The sequence below is a fragment of the Saccoglossus kowalevskii genome, chromosome 13 (genome assembly GCF_978046115.1).
Source record: "Saccoglossus kowalevskii chromosome 13, keSacKowa6.1, whole genome shotgun sequence".
Taxonomy (NCBI): domain Eukaryota; kingdom Metazoa; phylum Hemichordata; class Enteropneusta; family Harrimaniidae; genus Saccoglossus; species Saccoglossus kowalevskii.
The window spans coordinates 17,101,887-17,120,324 of NC_140653.1; the positions used below are offsets into that span (position 1 = coordinate 17,101,887).

The following is an 18,438-nucleotide window of genomic DNA, read 5'->3' on the forward strand; positions in this document are numbered from 1 at the left end:
CAATCTTGCAGATTTTACAAACAAATCCCCCCCGTCGTATGAACTGACAGTAACATTGGCACTAAAACTGACCGTACTTGTATACAAAATAATGATGAACCAGTTACCTCCACGGATAAACAATATATTTACTGACTGGCTATAAGTATTTCCATTTCTTTCCTGTTCTATTTCAAACTTTATTTGACTTGATGCACACATAAAACACAATGAATGTAAATGATATAAAATATATGAGATATATATCTCTTCTTTATTTCAGTTATGTTTGTTGGGGAAACTAATTATCATGCAAATAAAATTATGCAAATAAGATGTAATGTTATGTAAATTAGCCGCGATGCTTGGCTTAGAGTCTGAGGAGAACACTGAAACCTATTTCACATATCCATAGTTAAATTTGACAGATCTGAGAAAATAAACTACCATTCACTAAATTATTCTATTAGTTATGCATGTTTTTACATAAATTGAAGCATCAACAGTAAAAACAGGTAAATTTTTTTGATTTCACTCGAAAAAAATACAAATTGTGGTAACTTAACCTTCAAGTATAGATATGCTATATTAAAAAGCAGTTCTGCAGAGCACTTCATGCTGATGCATCCCATTTTTATGCTAAAAAGTTGACCACACAGTTTATAGTGTAATTAGCAGGAATTGCGTTAACCCCATATTTTGCTTCCCGGACTCCAATTATTGAAGAGGGACCCGGACCCATTTTTTCAGGCAAGCTGGGGTCCAATCTCTAATAAAGTCATCCAGGGTCAAATTTCAATTTCTTAAAATGTTTTAAGTGGGACTCGTCTTGCCGAGACACTAGCGCAAACCCTGATTAGATATCAAGTCATAAAAAAATGTAAAGCATTCTATAACCTAAGTGCGCCTAAGTGTGCTGCATAATTTATATTTTTGTCTTCTTCTAATAATAAAATAAATGTTGATTTCAAATAAAATTATCTTCCATCTTCCTATCATAATGACATTATGGCAATTCAATGCATACTTACACTGATTATAGAGCTTTTATATGAATTATATTACATGTACGAGTCAGAGCCAATCCTACTCCCTAGCAACATGTAATGGCTAATGTATCCAACTAGATAGACAACAAAATAGAAAGAGCAGACCAAAAATTGCTAAATGAAGAAAATGTATACTTTTATGGCAGCCAATAATTTGATTAACAAAACGTTGACTTGTCAGATATAAGTGTTATATAGAGTTAGTAAAATCAGAGGCACAAACAGATAAACTTTATACTACCTTGAATAACGTAATTTTAAAAATGTCATTTTAGTACACTAGATCATGGAGGTAAAACATTATCTATTTTTACTTTTATGAAGCAAGTTTAGACCTGAACAGAATAAATATATCCACATACATGTAGCTGTAATTTCTCACAGTCTGACTATAAGGCATGTTTTTAGGTACAGTTTGTCCTATTATATTTCCATATAAAACAGTAGAGATGGCAATTAGAAAAATCCAGTTACAACATCACATGCAAAAGATGTCAGTTATTTTGGATGCAGTGAGGTTATACTAGTTCACAAATCTCTACCTATTACACAGTGGTGTTACATAAATGTACAAATGTGAACATCAAATGAGAAAAACAAGTTTACAAAAATACAAAGACATGTTCTGTGTAAAAGCTGTAAAGTATATCACTAATATGTACCAGTATACAAATGATTGACTACATGTCAGTATGTGTGGGTAAAAAATAAATTATTGTTATTAATATTAATTTTAGTTCTCCAAAAAATATCACTATATTTACATGATGAGTGTTAAATGATTGTTTACCTGTGATAAGTGACGATAAATCCAGTATTTTATAGACTTAAAATTCTGTGATTGGTAGTTCTGTTTGATTTTTTCCCTGAATTTTGTTGAAAATTAGCTAAATCTGTTGTGTGTAGTTTGTAGACAAAAAGTCAACGTCGTGAACGTACAACACGTATAGACAGCAGGGGAACATGTCAAAATATGAGAATTACACCAGATTAGTAATTCAACTAAGACATTAAATGTGAAAAACAACAAAATCGAACGACTCGTTTGAGATCACGACAAATATCGACTCGACTGCTGCCTACGAATTTGTTGGGCCCCCACTTCCCTGATGGCGATGTCGTGTGCGTAAAAATCTTAATTCGAACATATAACATATAAACAAACGAGAAGACATTCATTTCAACAACATTATAATAAAGATACACATTCAGACGATAGTGTCATCTAATTCGGATAGTTTTGATCACGTAAATGCGAATAAATGACGATTTCTCACCTTCAACTCCGACGTTTCCGCCATTGTGAATTTCTTTCATAACAATTTGAGCATGCGTAAACGAGTCAACCTCGTTTTGGATTTTTTAATTTATGCAAATCATATGAGAACAAATTAAAAAAATGGTAATTTACGACAAAATTAAAAAAAATGAGATCGGAACTTTTTTTAAAATTTATTTGGAATATAAATTGCGAGTAATATACCAAAATAAACACCTTTTAAAAAAAAACTATCGTTGACTTCTGGGTAATAAAAGGGGCCAGTCTTGTCCGCCATTTTGAACGAAAACTAACTTGGGGGAAAATGGTGTAATCGTTGATATCAAACATGGAATCTCTCAGCTATGCCACTCTGAGGACATCAAATCAAGCAAGAGAAGCAGTGAGTTTATCTAATTTTGTTGACATGCAAACAATGTCAAAATTAAGTTCCTTTAGTTTAGTTTCTTGGACTTGTTTTGACCAAATGCACTCGCGCTGCGGATTGTTGTCTGTTGACATGGTAGCGCACAGCTGAGTCCAAGACATCAGGTTGAGAGGAAACGTTAAAATTGTTGTCACGGTACTTTACGTAGAACAACCCAGCCACAGTGAGACTTGTCGATAGAAACGTATACTGTCGTAGCAGCGCACAGTCGTCAAATAACATTGTTGTCGAACCGAACCAGCAAGTCAAGTCTGACACCGCAAATTCCATGTTTCTACAACCATGTAGTTCCTCTTGGTACAACACAGTACTAATGTAGTTATTTTAATCTTAGTATTGCCATCAGATCTGCCATCTGGTGTAGTGGTCCTCTGCATGTAAACTCGATCTCACTGACTCACTGACGTAATTTTGTGTTATTAACGTAATTATGATTACTCTTAATATTAATAATTACTTTATCACCACAGTCACTTGGGGGCTGAAAATCAATAAATACTAATTTTCAAAAAAAATCATCCGCTATACGTATATAAATAAACAAGTTGTGAAACACGGCACCTAGTAAATCGACACCCTGTCGGTTTCAAATTTTGATTTCTTACCTTAAAATGCGGAACACAAATTTTAGAGGGGATCAGGTGTTACGTTAATAACCATTGTTCATAATCGCTAACTTGGTTTTATTCAAAACTGCACAAATCCTGCGTTTTCTGATGATATCCGACGATTTCATGAACGAAAATGGTCAGCAGCCAGAATCAAGGGGGATTCGCACGGAGTTCAAAATAATCTTCCCTTACCCACAAAAGTCAAGAAAATGTGTATCTTGCAAATTTAAAACAGTTTATGGTATATTGCCAATAGTTATTTATTAGTATCTGACTTTAATAAAGTGAAATTAGTTTTGAAACTTTAATTAATTTTGATGTTTTTTGATGCAACATGTTCTTCACTGCAATCATACACCAGTATTTGTACATATTCAGATAATAAGAATGTGAGGGAAGATTTTTATTTGGCCAAACCATTCATAAACAGAAGGATTATTTACATAGATCCAGTTTGGATCATGTCAACCCAGGCAAATTTGCGTTATGTACCAGTCAGTAGTAGTTTCTTTCTGAGGAAGTATAAAATGGTAAACCAAAAAAGTTCATGTAACATCATGTTCAGTTGACTCAGACTTTTTAAATTGCTCATTTCAAAAAGACATTTTACAGTGTGCAATAATATTGAACTGGGTCAGAGTTGAACCATTCATGTTCAGATGTGATGCAAGAGGATATTTATTTCAGCAATGATTTATCACTTCCATCTAAGTGGTTGTCAGTGTGAAATTCATCAAAAAGTAGGTGCTGTGTCATTTGGGTGTTTGGTCGGTCCCAAATTTTACTTTCAGAATTATAACTTTAGGTCATAAATGACATAAATAAATTTAAAACACTAGAACAGGTGAATAAAGAAATACTTTTTTGTCCAGAGTAACTTCAATATTGCTGGGCCATACTACATACATTGTCGGCAAAACTTAGTTGAAAGCCATTTCATTTTTGAGTAACTACAATCAAATCAAGAGTTATTCCAGTATATTGTGAATAATCTCATACTATTAGCAAAGTTTTTTATTGTTTTCAGTACAATAAATGTATGTCATGTATTGCTATTTGAATTGTGCATCAATTAAGCATTAAACACAACTGTCCTAGAAAATATGTAATATGTAAACAGTGTTAGTAAGTGTTGTGTTAATTAAAAATGCTTCACATCAAATATTGATTAAGTAATATTGTCTATCTACAATCATCAAAGAGAGAATTCTGTATACGATTCCATGACTTGACAATACTCTAAAACACTGAAAATTCAATGATAACCAAATACGAAATTGCTCTGTGATATATTCGTCTAGTATTGGCAAGGTGATACTTTGCAAATACAGTAACTGTTGCATTTATTAGAAGACACATACCGTAAAATCTGCATCCCTTATAGAAGCCGCACCCATTCTTTTTGAACAATTGAGACCCAAAAATTCACCATTTCTCATATGTGTAGATGCTCTAATCGAAGCCGCATTCCCTCTGTTGCATTGTACCATTTTAATAGAAGCCGCGGTTTCTAGTACATATTTTACAGTAATACTTTTAACACACCATTCCTACAAACACGATTTTCTCAACAATACATCATTGTACCATTATGAAAAGTGTCATGTGCAAAAGTGCAAAAGGTTGCACTGAATGAAAAAAAAAAATTATTCCTATGGATTACCGGTAGTAGAAATCCTGAATTACAAGCCAGGGGCTATGTTCCAAATGCCAAAGTAATCGCCGTTTTTCTCCTGAATGCATGCATTTGCAACAAAGTCATAACTAAGAGCATGATAGCTCTCAAAACGAAAGTTGATATTCTGCATTGCTCAGGCACTTTAATGTGAGCATGTTTTTTATCGCAGGAAGAACAACGACATGAACAAAGAAAGAAGAACTTATTGTTGTTGATATTACATTATTTGAATGTGGAAGGTTACAGAGAGTCGGCTAATAATTTAGAAAGAGAAGCAAGTATCACTTTGAGTAGATATGAAGTTTGTGACAATATCGATCTAGACACAGTTTTACAGGTAAAGCAATTTTGGTGATTTTAAATAATGATTCAAAATCTTTTGTGAAAGATGCAGTTTATCTTCTAATTTATTGCAGTAATTTATTGCATTTTCTTTGTTCAATGCTAAGTTTTGGCCTCAGGTGTCTACCTCGTTCAATTTGAAGTCAATGATATAGCAAATATATACTTTTTCAGCACTAGTATATATTTAGCTAGTGTCGCACCTCTCGTTTCTTTCCTCTGCTGTTGGTGTAGGGCCAGCTAGCTCTGGGACCCCACTGGTGAGAGTATACGATAGAATTTTATCTTCAGGGGCGATTCGTGGTGTCACGAGTCTATCCAAGTTCAATATCACCGTAAATGCACTTCAACAAGCCTTGCACTGCTATAAGTACATAACACAGGTGACAATATAATGAGAAATACACACTAAAGATACACAATAAATTGGCTATATTCAATAATATCAATGTAGGCAAGGTACACATAAATAGGCTATGTTCAGACTAGTAAACTTGCCACACTCGAATGAAATACAATTACTTTTGTGTCAATAAATAAAGGAAATCACACTATTTAGAATAGCGTGCAACCTGTTGCCACTCACTCACACAAACGCATAGTCTTGCTACGTATAATGTCAGCTGGCTAAAAGTAGAATCGATAAACGCAAAAGGAAATTCGCGCGGCACAGAAATATATAAAGAGAAACCCAACTAAACACAAATGGGTAAAATTTCCTCAAATACTGTCACCACCTAACACAAGTGACCCCAAATATTAGTACAACGTCTAAATGCAAGCAATAAGAAACAACAAACTGACATTTGAGCTAACAAGACACTGACGTCTCTCACGCGCATACACAGATACACACAGTGACAAATAAAAAAGGGGAAACAACCCAAGAAAAGTCTGAATAAACAGAAATAAGTGCACTGATAAATAACTCACAAGTCAATGTTCATTATTCGGTCTTTAGCTGCTTTTCCACGTCAGAACACATAAACGGCGATTTCCTGGGGGATTTCTGTCACAGCGAGGCAAAACAACAATATACGGCACCACAGGAACAGCAAGATTTCACACACTAGACTTCATACACACGTACTTTACATACGTTGCGCTGTATTACAACCAAGTCCGACTCAATTTCCTACAAGCACTTGTCGCAAACAATACAAATCATGTACTGCGCAGTGTTCGTGTCACGATAAGCCTGTCCAACACTCTCACTCTTCCCCACAGCCTTTCCGTTGCTTCCCGTCCTTCCACTGTTTTTTGTACCCGTTCCTCCGTCCTCGCGCTGTTTCTCCTGTTTCCTCCTCCTCGCGATGTTCGTTCCTTCATTCTCGCGCTGTTCGTCCCTCTCGCTAAGTTCTGATCTAGCGTTGAAGCGTACTCAGCCCATTGCTATGCGCGAGTCACATCATTCATAACAACTTTGTACAGATTCCACTGTTTCCTACGAGGTTCGCCATGATCACATGACAGTGTTCTAGAAGTAAACAACCGATGATGGGCGAGACCATTCATGAAAACGGGGGATGTCACTATCACACAAGGTTGAGCACAGCATACAAACTTACAAACAATGTGGCAACAACTTACACAATCTCACAACAAGGGACAGGAAGCGACTGTTGCCCCAAAGTTTACAAGAGAAAACTATGGGTGCGACACTAGCTTATCAATGCTGCAGGTTTTTCTGTGATTATGAACGTTTTTCCCTCCCCTTTATCATCTGTCATGTGCTACAAATAGCTCTGTTCAAATCCACATGTCAGTCAAACTTTCTTCAGCAATAATATGTTTTTGGTTAAAAAAAATACATTTTATCTGACAAAATTTGTGTCTGGAGAGAAGGGGAAAGAGTTGGTCATTAAATTCTTCCACTTGTGCCAGAAAGCTCCATCAATATTCTGAAACTCCAAGCTAATTTTACAGTACATTATTACAGACTGTTATTAGGTAAACAATTCCTTTAAGGTAGAGATGCAGTTTATTTGTGAATTTCAATCAAAAATAGTTTTTTTCGTTTTTTATATAGATTCTTATCTGAAGAACATTCTGTGAAAATTTGACCAATGAATTCTTATTGGAACACCGTTAAAATTGCTGTTTATTTTCTGGTTAAAAATAAAAAACACTCACACATGGCAATGTTTATGTCCAATTGCCTAATTTGCATGAGTAAGCAAATAACAGGACCTTTGATTGACAATATGCATATCGAGATTGTACGGGTCATAGTTCTATTCAATTCACGCGCATGTGCAATTATTCTCGAATCAGTTATCGCTCGCTAGCAAACCAAACATTATATTTCCTCAGCATTTTTTCCTAATTTTTATCATTACATTATGCGTGGTGTGAAAAGAAAGAGAGGTAGAAAGAAGATTCAGATGATTTCTATGTCGGAAGAGGCAAAAGCTACACTGAAGGCATCAGCCCGCCAAACAAAAAACAAAATCGATGTGAGCATCCAAACGTGACTTTCCCTGAAGGCGTGAATCCGAGTTTCTGATTGACTGAGAGATTTTATTTGTAAATAATTATTCTCAAAAAATAAATTGAGCATGTGAAGAATAATTTAACATTGTTTACAGTGATAACAGCTCATTGTCGAAACGAAGCTTACCCATTCACGCTAGTCACAATAAACATCATACTCTTGAATAGACGTCAATGACTACGGAATGATTGAAATGTCCGAAAATGACGCCAAAATACACCTTAAAAGTCCTATTTTATTTTTTTCTAAATCCCATCCCGAATTTACGGCAGAATCTGGTCCCCCAAATAAGGGACACGTGAGCTTTGATTCTAACCGGATATATTGCACTGGGTCGGGAAGATACAAACTTTCGTGTATCTTTTGTCCAATGCTAGGTGCTAGGTGGTGCGAGACAGCTTTGTTTGCAACCGGACGAACTCCGTTTAATTCAATGAAGCAAACAACTGACAATGCTAAAATAAATTGCAGAGGTATGCTTGATTGAAATTAATTGAAAACAAGCAAATAATTTCAATGAAAAATAAACACAGAGAGAGGTAACTTGATACATTAACAACTCTTTTGACGCGCTGACCGCTTCTCCTCGTCTGATGTTTTGTTTTCCTTGTCATAATACTTACTGATTGATGATTTTGTTTTGATTTTTGAGTTTTTTAGCCTGCAACTCGGCCACGACCTTTGCTTTTTCCGTGAAAAATGGGGAAGTTTACGTCAATTTGACGGACATTCCATTTTTTAGCTCCGCTGTCGACTTTGTCGAGCGGAGCTTATCATATGAGTGATTGTCCATCGTCGTCCGTGTCAATGTTTTACTTTTTCGACTTCTTCTTAAAAAACTACAAGCCTGAATGCTTTGATACTTGGTGTGTATGTACCTGGGGTAGATCTCTCTTAGATTTGTTCATTTCATGATGACATCTTCAATTCTCTTGATTTGGTGAATATTTTTGTAATTTTTTGGTAAAAAGTGATATTTTTGACTTCTTGTTAAAAACCGCAAGTCCAATTGCTTTGATATTATATATATAGATGCTACATGTGGACCTTTCTCAGATTTGTTCATTTCGTGATGATATCTTCAATTCTCTAATTTTGGTGAATATTTTTGTAATTTTTGGTAAAAAGTGATATTTTTGAGTTCTTGTTAAAAACCGCAAGTCCAATTGCTTTGATATTACATATATAGATGCTACCTGTGGACCTTTCTCAGATTTGTTCATTTCGTGATGATATCTTGAATTCTCTAATTTTGGTGAATATTTTTGTCATTTTTTCGTAAAAAGTGATATTTTTGATTTCTTGTTAAAAACCGCAAGTCCGATTGCTTTTATATAACATATATAGGTACTACATGTACATGTGGACCTCTCTCAGATTTGTTCATTTTGTAATGATATCTTTAATTCTCTAATTTTGGTAAATATTTTTGTCATTTTTGGTAAAAAGTGATATTTTCGACTTCTTGTTAAAAACGACAAGTCCAATTGCTTTGATATTACATATATAGATACTACATATGGACCACTCTCAAATGTGTTCATTTCATGATGATATCTTCAATTTTCTAATTTTGATGAATATTTTTTTCATTTTTGGTAAAAAGTGATATTTTCTTCTTGTTAAAAACCACAATCATTTATGGTTAAAAATTATATTTTTGAATTCTTGTTGAAAACAGCAAGTCCCATTGCATTGATACTATGCATATTGTTCATTTTCTAATGATATCTTCTGTTCTTTAATTGAAATGTGCATTGCTAACAGCGGAGCTATCTCAGCCGAGAGGCTGCTTGTTTAAACTAACGAGCACACTGTTTAGCACTCCTATTTTTTCATTGGCTGATTTCTATTCAGAAAAATTCGACCGCTCGAAAATGCACCTTAATTTTGCACTCTTAAAACATGTCAGATTTCCAACACAAATTATTTAAAATCGGTCGAAATTTTAAAACTTTTACGTTAGGAGCTGGAGCTCTCTCCTTGCAGGCGACCGTCGGTGGCAGTACAACAGCATGTTTTGTACTAGTACGTACATTTGTGCGCTGATTGTCTGCGACTGTCTTAGAAAATCCCTGAATAAGGCGTTACCAAAATCGGAAAAAATAAAAAATTGCCTCCTTAAAAAACGAACAGAATTCAAATATTTCTTTTAACAAATCTGTTGCAGTGGGAAAAATGGGATTGGAAACGCTGAACAAAACTTCTGTGCCTTGCCTTTCGATTCTAGGATTACGCGATTATTTATTATTGTGCGTTCGCTTCCTGGAGTTGGTTCTAAATACTACATAAAAATCATCAAGGATAATTAATTTAATATCCCACTTTGTACTCTTCACGGTAAACCATAGGCTCTGAAATACTCGTAGATTTTTTATTGAAAATACATCGAAGAGAAGCCATGATGTTTTGATCGTGATAAAAAGTCACCTTCCTAGGACCGCCCCCTGTTTAATAATTCATGAGATGATGTCATGTTTACTGGGCATTGACACATGTTTTTACCGACCCCATCAAAACACTGGTATGAATGACGTGTTTCTGATTTATATATTCAAGAGCAGTTGTTCTGGTCCAACAATTTTACATAAAATGTCTATGTCTATACGTTAACTTTCAATTTCAATAGTCTAGAAAGTATGACAAAGTATGACAAAGCAGTAATTCCCGGTTTAACGCGCAAATATGCAAATTAGCCTTTTTCTCGTCTTCTGTTTTTGGTGAATTCTTGGGTTTTAAATTAAAATAGCTGATAGACGCTTTGGCCATTTGCCGCGTCTGGACAGTTTATTACTGCGAGTGGAACAAAAATAACAAGTCCGCAATTAACATGGATATATAAATTATGCAAAAATAGAAAAGAGTGAACTTTGAGGTCATGTTGTGCGACTTTGAAAGCCGTTAGAGAGATGAGTGGACGCATTTGAATTAGTAGTATACCAAGGTATCCAGTGATGTAATTTTACCCACAAACGGACTTGAAGTTTTTGAGATAATTTTTTTTAAACCACTTTTGTCCAAAAAAGCATATTTTTGACCCAAAATCAAAAACGCATTCTGGATATTTAAAATAAAGACAAGTTTTACAAAGTTTGTATAATAAGCTTTCAGAAAATATATAACATGCTGGATATATAATACCATCTTCATTGTCTGATGACTCAATTAAAAAGCAAGCCAAATAAACTGCATCTCTACCTTAAGTATATACTGTAAGTCTGTAAGTATACAGTTACCCACACCTTATTCCAGACCAAATCATGACTGTTGCGAAGACACAATACAGTGTATGAACAATTATTCTTCATCTAAACATATTGCCCTTAAGATTCAAATAGAAATCCCTGGTGATAAATTCATTTCCTTTATATGATTGTTAAGCATATAATTTTTAACAGTTCTTTTATTAACCATGCCCAGCGAGGCCTGGTTACATGTATGTGTGTAGTTGCATTATTCTACAATATGTTTCTTTTACATTGTTATTTTTTTCAACAGGAATATGAATCGTATTACTATGTGAAATTTAACAAGTACCCCAAAATAACTAAAAAATTATCAAGTGGTAAGTTATCTCTAAGATATATTTCATTTCAAACTACTGTAAATTTACAATTTTTGTCCATGAATATAATGTTTTTCCATCAACATTTTTTTTAGTGCAATATTTCCTACGTATTGACTATTTTTATATAATTTAATCATGATGGATCATTTTTGTTGAAAAATCTGCAAATACTCTACTATAGCATTCAAAGGATTACTAATATCCATGTAATGTAACATGTGAGCAGAACAACACAAAAACGCTCGAAATCAGGGAAACAAAATTAAATTGCAACAGCATGTTCTGGACAAGTCTAGTATAAAATATACTGTGCCCTGGAACAAGCATATTACCATTTGAGATACACTGAACAGCACTAGTTAAAATTAATTTGATAGAATTAATGCCATCATAAATAGAGAGAATGTAAAATAATGTACTTTTTATGTAATGTACTTTTTATAGGAAGTAACTTGTCAAGACCTGGTGCAGCAACTGGTGGAAAATTATCAAAAAAGTGAGACTTTAGTTATAAATCAAATAAATGCATTTAATGTAACTCATGCATGTCCATAGTTTAGTATGTGTTGTCGTCAATTAAACAACCAAGTAATTATGTACTAACTTTTTGTGTTGCATGGTTTCACACATTGCGTGCTGTAAGCCTTAACGAATATCAAATAATAAATGAGAAAAGAAATTGGCATCAGCAGGCAATGTGTTTACGGTTCATCAGCTGTTATTTTTGGCCAAATTGTTTGTATTTTTAATTCCACAAAATGATGACATAAATACTACCAAATGAATACACATACAATGTAGGGTAAAATACTAGAATATATAATAGTAGCTATGCAGCTGGAAAATGGATTTTTGTTTAAACCACCATTTTTTAGTCATCTGAATCATTCTCAATACATGTGCTACATACAGTACATCTTTTCTTGTTTGGTACCACCAAGATAATTTAGACTGGTATTACTTTGATTATATTAAAATATAAAAAAAAATTGCCAAAAATGCAGCTCATGTTCCATCTTAATTTAATTTGCGTGTCAAAATTCCATGCAAGATTCTGTTATTGTAAAACTAATGATATCGCAACACAAATAACCAACTCTGCTTATTACTGGTATTAGGAGCCATTCCTTTTGTAATAAAAAGTTGGACAACGGTACTAAGAGGTGAATTAAGCACTTTTATGTCACCATATGTTTTTAACTCTAATACGTTTTTTAATACGTTTTTCCCCGTGTTAATTGTATTGATGGTTTTGGGACACGTGTTACTGAGAGGGTGTTAACTATCTCTGCTATTGCTATGATTACTGCTTGGCTTTTTTTTTGCTGCGCATTTGCTGGGTTTTTTTCACTAAAAAATTTTTTTCTGAACTTGTAATAATTTTGTGGTGTTTTTGTATGGTTTTTAACTACATTGTATCATTCAAATCATCATTGCACTTGCACGAAACATTTGATTTCATGTGTGTTGCAAAGAAAGGAAGCTTTGGTGCATCTTCTACAAAAAGTCAAATAGCACATCTTTTTTAAAATTCACACTATTTTTGATTAGACGTAGAATGGTGATTTTGATGGCCACACAGACACAAAAAATTTTTAGAAAACTTGATATGTGTGTTTGTTATTTGGGTACTCTTCTCGGACTTTCACTCTCATTTTACTGCATGATCAACAACATGAGTCAACGGTTTTGTTTGCATGCTCAGTAAACTAAAATCAAACTATGAATGACTAACATTTAAGAAAATGCAGAAATTGCATAAATTCCCCAATCAGTGGTTGTTCTTTCGTTTGTTGTGGTTTGCTTTTAAAATAACTTAACCCTGATTGGTAAAAACTTTCTAGTTATGTTTGGCAGCATGAATTTGAATGATTATTCCAATTAGATTTAAGCTTTGTCTTTTGATTGCATGGTGTCATCTATTTCAATCTTCACAGCAAAAGTAGTAGCACTCCCTCCTTACCACGTATCCCACAGCCACCAGAACAAAACACTAGTATTAATACAACTACTGTAACAAATACAAGTAGTGCTTCTCGCACAACGCAAGCTCGACCCAAATCAAGCAGTGCTGGAGCACTCCGAAGACAACAGCAACAAGATACCAGATCACCAAAGGATCCACAAAGACAAGTGAGTTTAATTTTAGTCCATGTTCTGAGCTGTGATTCTGTTGGGTGTTTCAGGGTCTGTCCAACAAAAACGATGCATGTCAATTTGTTATTGGTTTTAGTTGACATTTGGTCGACTGGCTCCCATTCTGCTCCCCAAAACACAGAAAAGCACAAAACATCATCAACCATTACTTAAAAAAAAATATTATTAAAATTATTTTCTTGACAATGTAGATGCATGAAGTTTATGGATTTGTTGGTATATAAAGAAATATTCTGACTACCGGTTGACCTAATGTCAGAGAAAAAATGAAATGTTGATTTGTATTTGCAAACATTATGCTAATCATCATGTGTTAAATGCATCATTGTGTCAGATATAATTGTTAAAATGTAGTCCATTGGAAAAACAAATTAAAATAAAGTAAAATAAATAAAATAAAAAATAAAATAAAAAATCAGTAGGAAAAAGGTAGCAAAGCTGAAATCAATAGGTAAAAAGGTGTTTAGGTAATTTTCTCAAATATAAAATGCAACTGGGCTTGATTTCATACTTACATACATACTTTAGGCACCCCAGGGAGCGAAGTGCATGCACTCATGGCAAAGCAAAAAGTAGATCCAGTTATTAATATTTAAATTAGCCTGTGGCAGAAACTAGTGGGGCGTTCCCTGGCAACTACCTAGCTTAGTGACTCATAGTCTCTGCAAAGGAGAATGATAATTGAGATGTATGTTTTACAAGATTAAATTTGTCAAATATATGTGCAGTCACAGTCCCTCTATATTGAACTGTGGTGCAGTGAAGTCTCAGAGCAGACATCAGTTAACAATTTATATGGAATGTTTGAAATGTTTCATTACTTTCACCTCAATCTCAAGATCCGATCAGATTACATCCTCTTAGTCAGTTTCTATTACTAATTTTAAATCCAATCTGTAATGAATTCACCAGGTGCACCCTCGTACATGTACTATAATATCTAGAGTTCCCGTCATGGCTTTGCAGACAAGGGACACTTCCATTGTGATAAACAGTAGAGCCACAGCATCATAACAATTAATTACAATAGACCTGATTGATGTATTCTATTATCATGCAAATTAGTTGTGATATTTTCCTTGTGCACTGGACAATGATTTTATTAAGAATATGAATGTTAATTCAAATTAGAATTTCATTTTTTATATGTTTTATTAAAATAGTCATAGTAACTATGTTCAGCACAATATACCCTCGGTACATCATAATGGGATGGCAGTTGTGAATTCCTCCTAAAAATATTGGAAACTTGTTTACCAGCTCCTGTTCAGCCTATGCCTACTCAGTATGATTAAAATAAGATGTATAGCACAAGTAGATTTTGTTTAACAAGATCACAACTGAGTAACTAATCAAAGGACATTCCTCTGCATCAGCATCATATAAACAACTTTCAAATTCTCTGATTCCTACACTTATTGATTTCACGTTCATCACATAAATTACATCAATATTATAAGTCATTTGTGTGTCTGTTAGCTTTAGTTGTTCACAAGTTGAATGTACCTGGTACATCCCAGTCTGTTTTCCCTTACAGATATCTTATGAGTATGTACATACATGTAATGCTTTGTTGATTGAAACACTTACTCTGTTTAGTAGTTGGTCAGATTTTTTGTGCAGCTTTTTCAGTAAAAAAATGAAAACAAAAATGAAGTGGAGAATAAGCATTAATTATACACAGAAGACAACAGCAGATTCTATTTTCGGCAGATAAAGACAAAATAAAGGCTTAATATTTCATAATTCCTGAATTGATAGTGTTTGTGTGTCTTACTCTTATTGTTTTTTACGCTTGCACATATTGCTTGACCTGAAACAAACGGGAAGGTGGGACAGATTTTGAATGTTCCAAACTCACAGAGTCACAGAGTAACCGTGTTTCAAACTCTCAATGTGAAAAAAGAACCTCAAATAAAAGTGCCATCATCTTTCAACTAGTTTGTATCAGCCTCTGAAAATGTGCACATTATTTTGTTGTAGCAAGAAACGAACATGCAATTTATCTTTGGCTATAGTGTAATATTTTCATAGAGTATTTTTGGAGATGAAAAACTATGTAACGGTCATACTCAGCGAAACACACACATACATGTATCATGGTTAGTTCATTTTCTTTGCAAAAATCATTTTGAATGCGTTTGAAATGGGGACTTGTCAGTCTCCTTCTGTCTGTCCACGTTCATACAGTAGTTCCAAACCCTGTGGACCAAATCTGTTCATTCTTTGCATGTGCTTAGTACTTCATCTGGGACATATATTCATGCATTGGTTTACTGATTAAATCCAAGATGGCTGGCAGCCATTTTGTTTTTTGAAAATGTGGTTGCCTGTTTTATGTTCTTTTGACATTTTATATTATTTGTTCCTACCCCTGCCTGTTGCTAGATAGGTTACATAGGTGCAAATAGAATTACATCGTGTCGACCGGTAATTCAGGAATTGGAAATAATCAGTACATAAAATATAAATACAATCACAAACTAGAACTGAATTACCTGTCAATTCTTTATTATGAATGAACTACATCTGCTTTACACCTTTGTGAAGTTATTGATGAAAAATCGAAATTCAAACTTTTACTCAACATTTTAGCTATACTCTCATACCATAGACCCTCTAAAAGAGGGTCTATGCTCATACAAAGCAACACAAAAGTATATGTCATTGAATGTGTGCACATAATAGTTGACCATCTCAGCTGAATATCTAGATCATATGACAATGTCAAAATAATCTTGCACTAATTTAACCATGAACAAATAATTATTTTTTGAGAAGAAAAACATTGTGGTATTCATGGAATAACATTATTTTTATAAATGTTTTCTTGCTTGGAGTAGTAAATCCCACATTCCAAGAATATATTTTTTCTTAGGTAGATGTAAATATACACAAGTGATTACTGCTAGAGTTTTGTAACAATCTGATCCATAGGTGAGGATTGATGCTACTCTGACAATAATCAAGAGTTGCGATAATCACCATTGTTACCATAAACCATAGTCATTGGGTCGTATAAGCTTTTGCAAAACATTCAGGTACATGTGCAAAAACAAACTTGGCAGTATGTCACATTAAACTACTGTGAAATACTTTATTTTAGCTGAAATTAATTTTTGCTGAAAAGACTTTTTGGGTGTTTTGTATGGAATTTATTTTCACTATTTCTGACGAGTTGAATGTAAAATATAAGGAAAAAGGTATATTCGCTGGATTTTATTTTCACTGAATCATTCTTTCAGTGAAAATTAATTCCAAGCGAAAATAAAGTATTTCACAGTATGTGATATACATTTTTTGATCTGTGCTGTATTATGTCATACTGTGTAGATGCACGTGCTATAAGTGAGTTAAAAAGCCCAAAATGCAGTTCCTGTGTGATAATTTCTATTTCCGTCATACGTAGCTGCACCAAATGTAAAAAAAAGGGTTCAAATGTGACGTTGAATATGATGTCCATTTTGTAAATAAAGAAGACGTCAATACGCCGATTTAAACACTTTTGAAAATATCCCTAAAGGTTTTTATAAACATCTGAATTCTAGTGTCTTCAGTGGCAGATGTATTTAACAATTACGGTAGTTATTTATGGCAAATACCAGAGATATCACATGGTACTGCCTGAAGCAATGTTGATACCGGTATATTTTGATCGTGTAGCACGAGATGAAATATTGATAGCTTCAAGCAATGCTACATGTTATCTTGGATATTAGCAGCAAATGAACTAATTATCATATGTGCAACTGCATCAGTAAGAAAATCATAAAACTAATTGAGAAAATAGAGGAGTGAAAAAAGTAAAGGGTCGAGACTTGAGCACATCGCTCAAATTTTGGGACTCGCGCTCATTGTGTCATGTTGATTGCGGTAACATTGTACGATTTTGTCTTATATTTTCAGTTGAATGGTAGTCTATCTAATGGGGATCCTCTGTCAGATCTAGCTGTATCTGGCTCCACAGTCAGTACAAAGCAAGATGATAGAACTCAGAATGGACCGCGGAAATTACCTCATGGAAGAGGACCAATTATTGATATGCGTGCAATGTTGAATAATGCAATAAAAGGTGCTGGTCAAGATATCGGTAATGAGGACAGTTATGATGCTTCGGTGAGTGCATATTTTGCTCTATAGTGCTAGGATTTATTTTTATTTACTTTTTTCAGGCAGTGTCTTTACATTTGAATTTTACATCAGTTTGTCAAAATGTGTGGTATTTTCCCCAAATTTGAAATATATTTTCAGGAGCAGTTTATGTGTTTCAATAAAAGTAGCCACCTACCTTTTCTCTGTTGATGATTTTACTCTGAATATCAGCAGTTTAACCTTACCCAGGATGTTGGACCAACATTTCAAAAGTAAATGACAGGTCATTTTTAAGGCCCATTGTGCCATCCCAGGTAACTTGTTAGAAATTTGATTTATAACAATTTTGTTCTATCAGGAACGCTTATTGAAACCACTAGGTGGTTTTGGCGGTTACAACATGGAATGGAGAGAACTAGCACAGACGATTAGTAAAGATATTTATTTACAAAACCCAGATGTGAGATGGAATGATATTATTGGTCTAGATGCTGCAAAACGATTGGTTAAAGAGGCTGTTGTTTATCCCATTAAGGTAGCAAATGTTTGCTTTTTTAGCTCCGCTGTCGACTTTGTCGAGCGGAGCTTATCATACGAGTGATTGTCCGTCGTCCGTGTCAATGTTTTACTTTTTCGACTTCTTCTTGAAAACTACAAGTCTGAATGCTTTGATCATTGGTGTATATGTACCTTGGGTAGACCTCTCTCAGATTTGTTCATTTTGTGATCATATCTTCAATTCTCTAATTTTGGTGGATATTT

The 18,438-nt window shown here is 34.1% G+C and overlaps 2 protein-coding genes across 6 annotated transcripts in view; one reads left to right on the forward strand and one right to left on the reverse strand.

Annotated features, from left to right (window-relative positions):
- Window positions 1-2,445, reverse strand: part of LOC100313703 (PIAS-like protein) — a 41,499-nt gene extending 39,054 nt beyond the window's left edge. For 3 of the 4 annotated variants that reach the window (XM_085506673.1, XM_085506672.1, XM_085506674.1), the window contains exon 1: window positions 2,306-2,445. In XM_085506673.1, coding sequence (XP_085362799.1) covers window positions 2,306-2,329 — 24 coding nt within the window. In that variant the 5' untranslated portion in view covers window positions 2,330-2,445. The remainder of the gene's footprint in view (window positions 1-2,305) is intronic. The other variant, NM_001168158.1, reaches the window with a different exon arrangement.
- A 130-nt stretch (window positions 2,446-2,575) lies between these two features.
- The window catches only part of LOC102807527 (katanin p60 ATPase-containing subunit A-like 2), a 33,959-nt gene continuing 18,096 nt past the window's right edge, over window positions 2,576-18,438 (forward strand). For both annotated transcript variants that reach the window (XM_085506980.1, XM_085506981.1), the window contains exons 1-7: window positions 2,576-2,689; window positions 5,193-5,360; window positions 11,358-11,424; window positions 11,872-11,923; window positions 13,365-13,560; window positions 17,491-17,700; window positions 18,035-18,211. In XM_085506980.1, coding sequence (XP_085363106.1) covers window positions 2,636-2,689; window positions 5,193-5,360; window positions 11,358-11,424; window positions 11,872-11,923; window positions 13,365-13,560; window positions 17,491-17,700; window positions 18,035-18,211 — 924 coding nt within the window. In that variant the 5' untranslated portion in view covers window positions 2,576-2,635. The remainder of the gene's footprint in view (window positions 2,690-5,192; window positions 5,361-11,357; window positions 11,425-11,871; window positions 11,924-13,364; window positions 13,561-17,490; window positions 17,701-18,034; window positions 18,212-18,438) is intronic.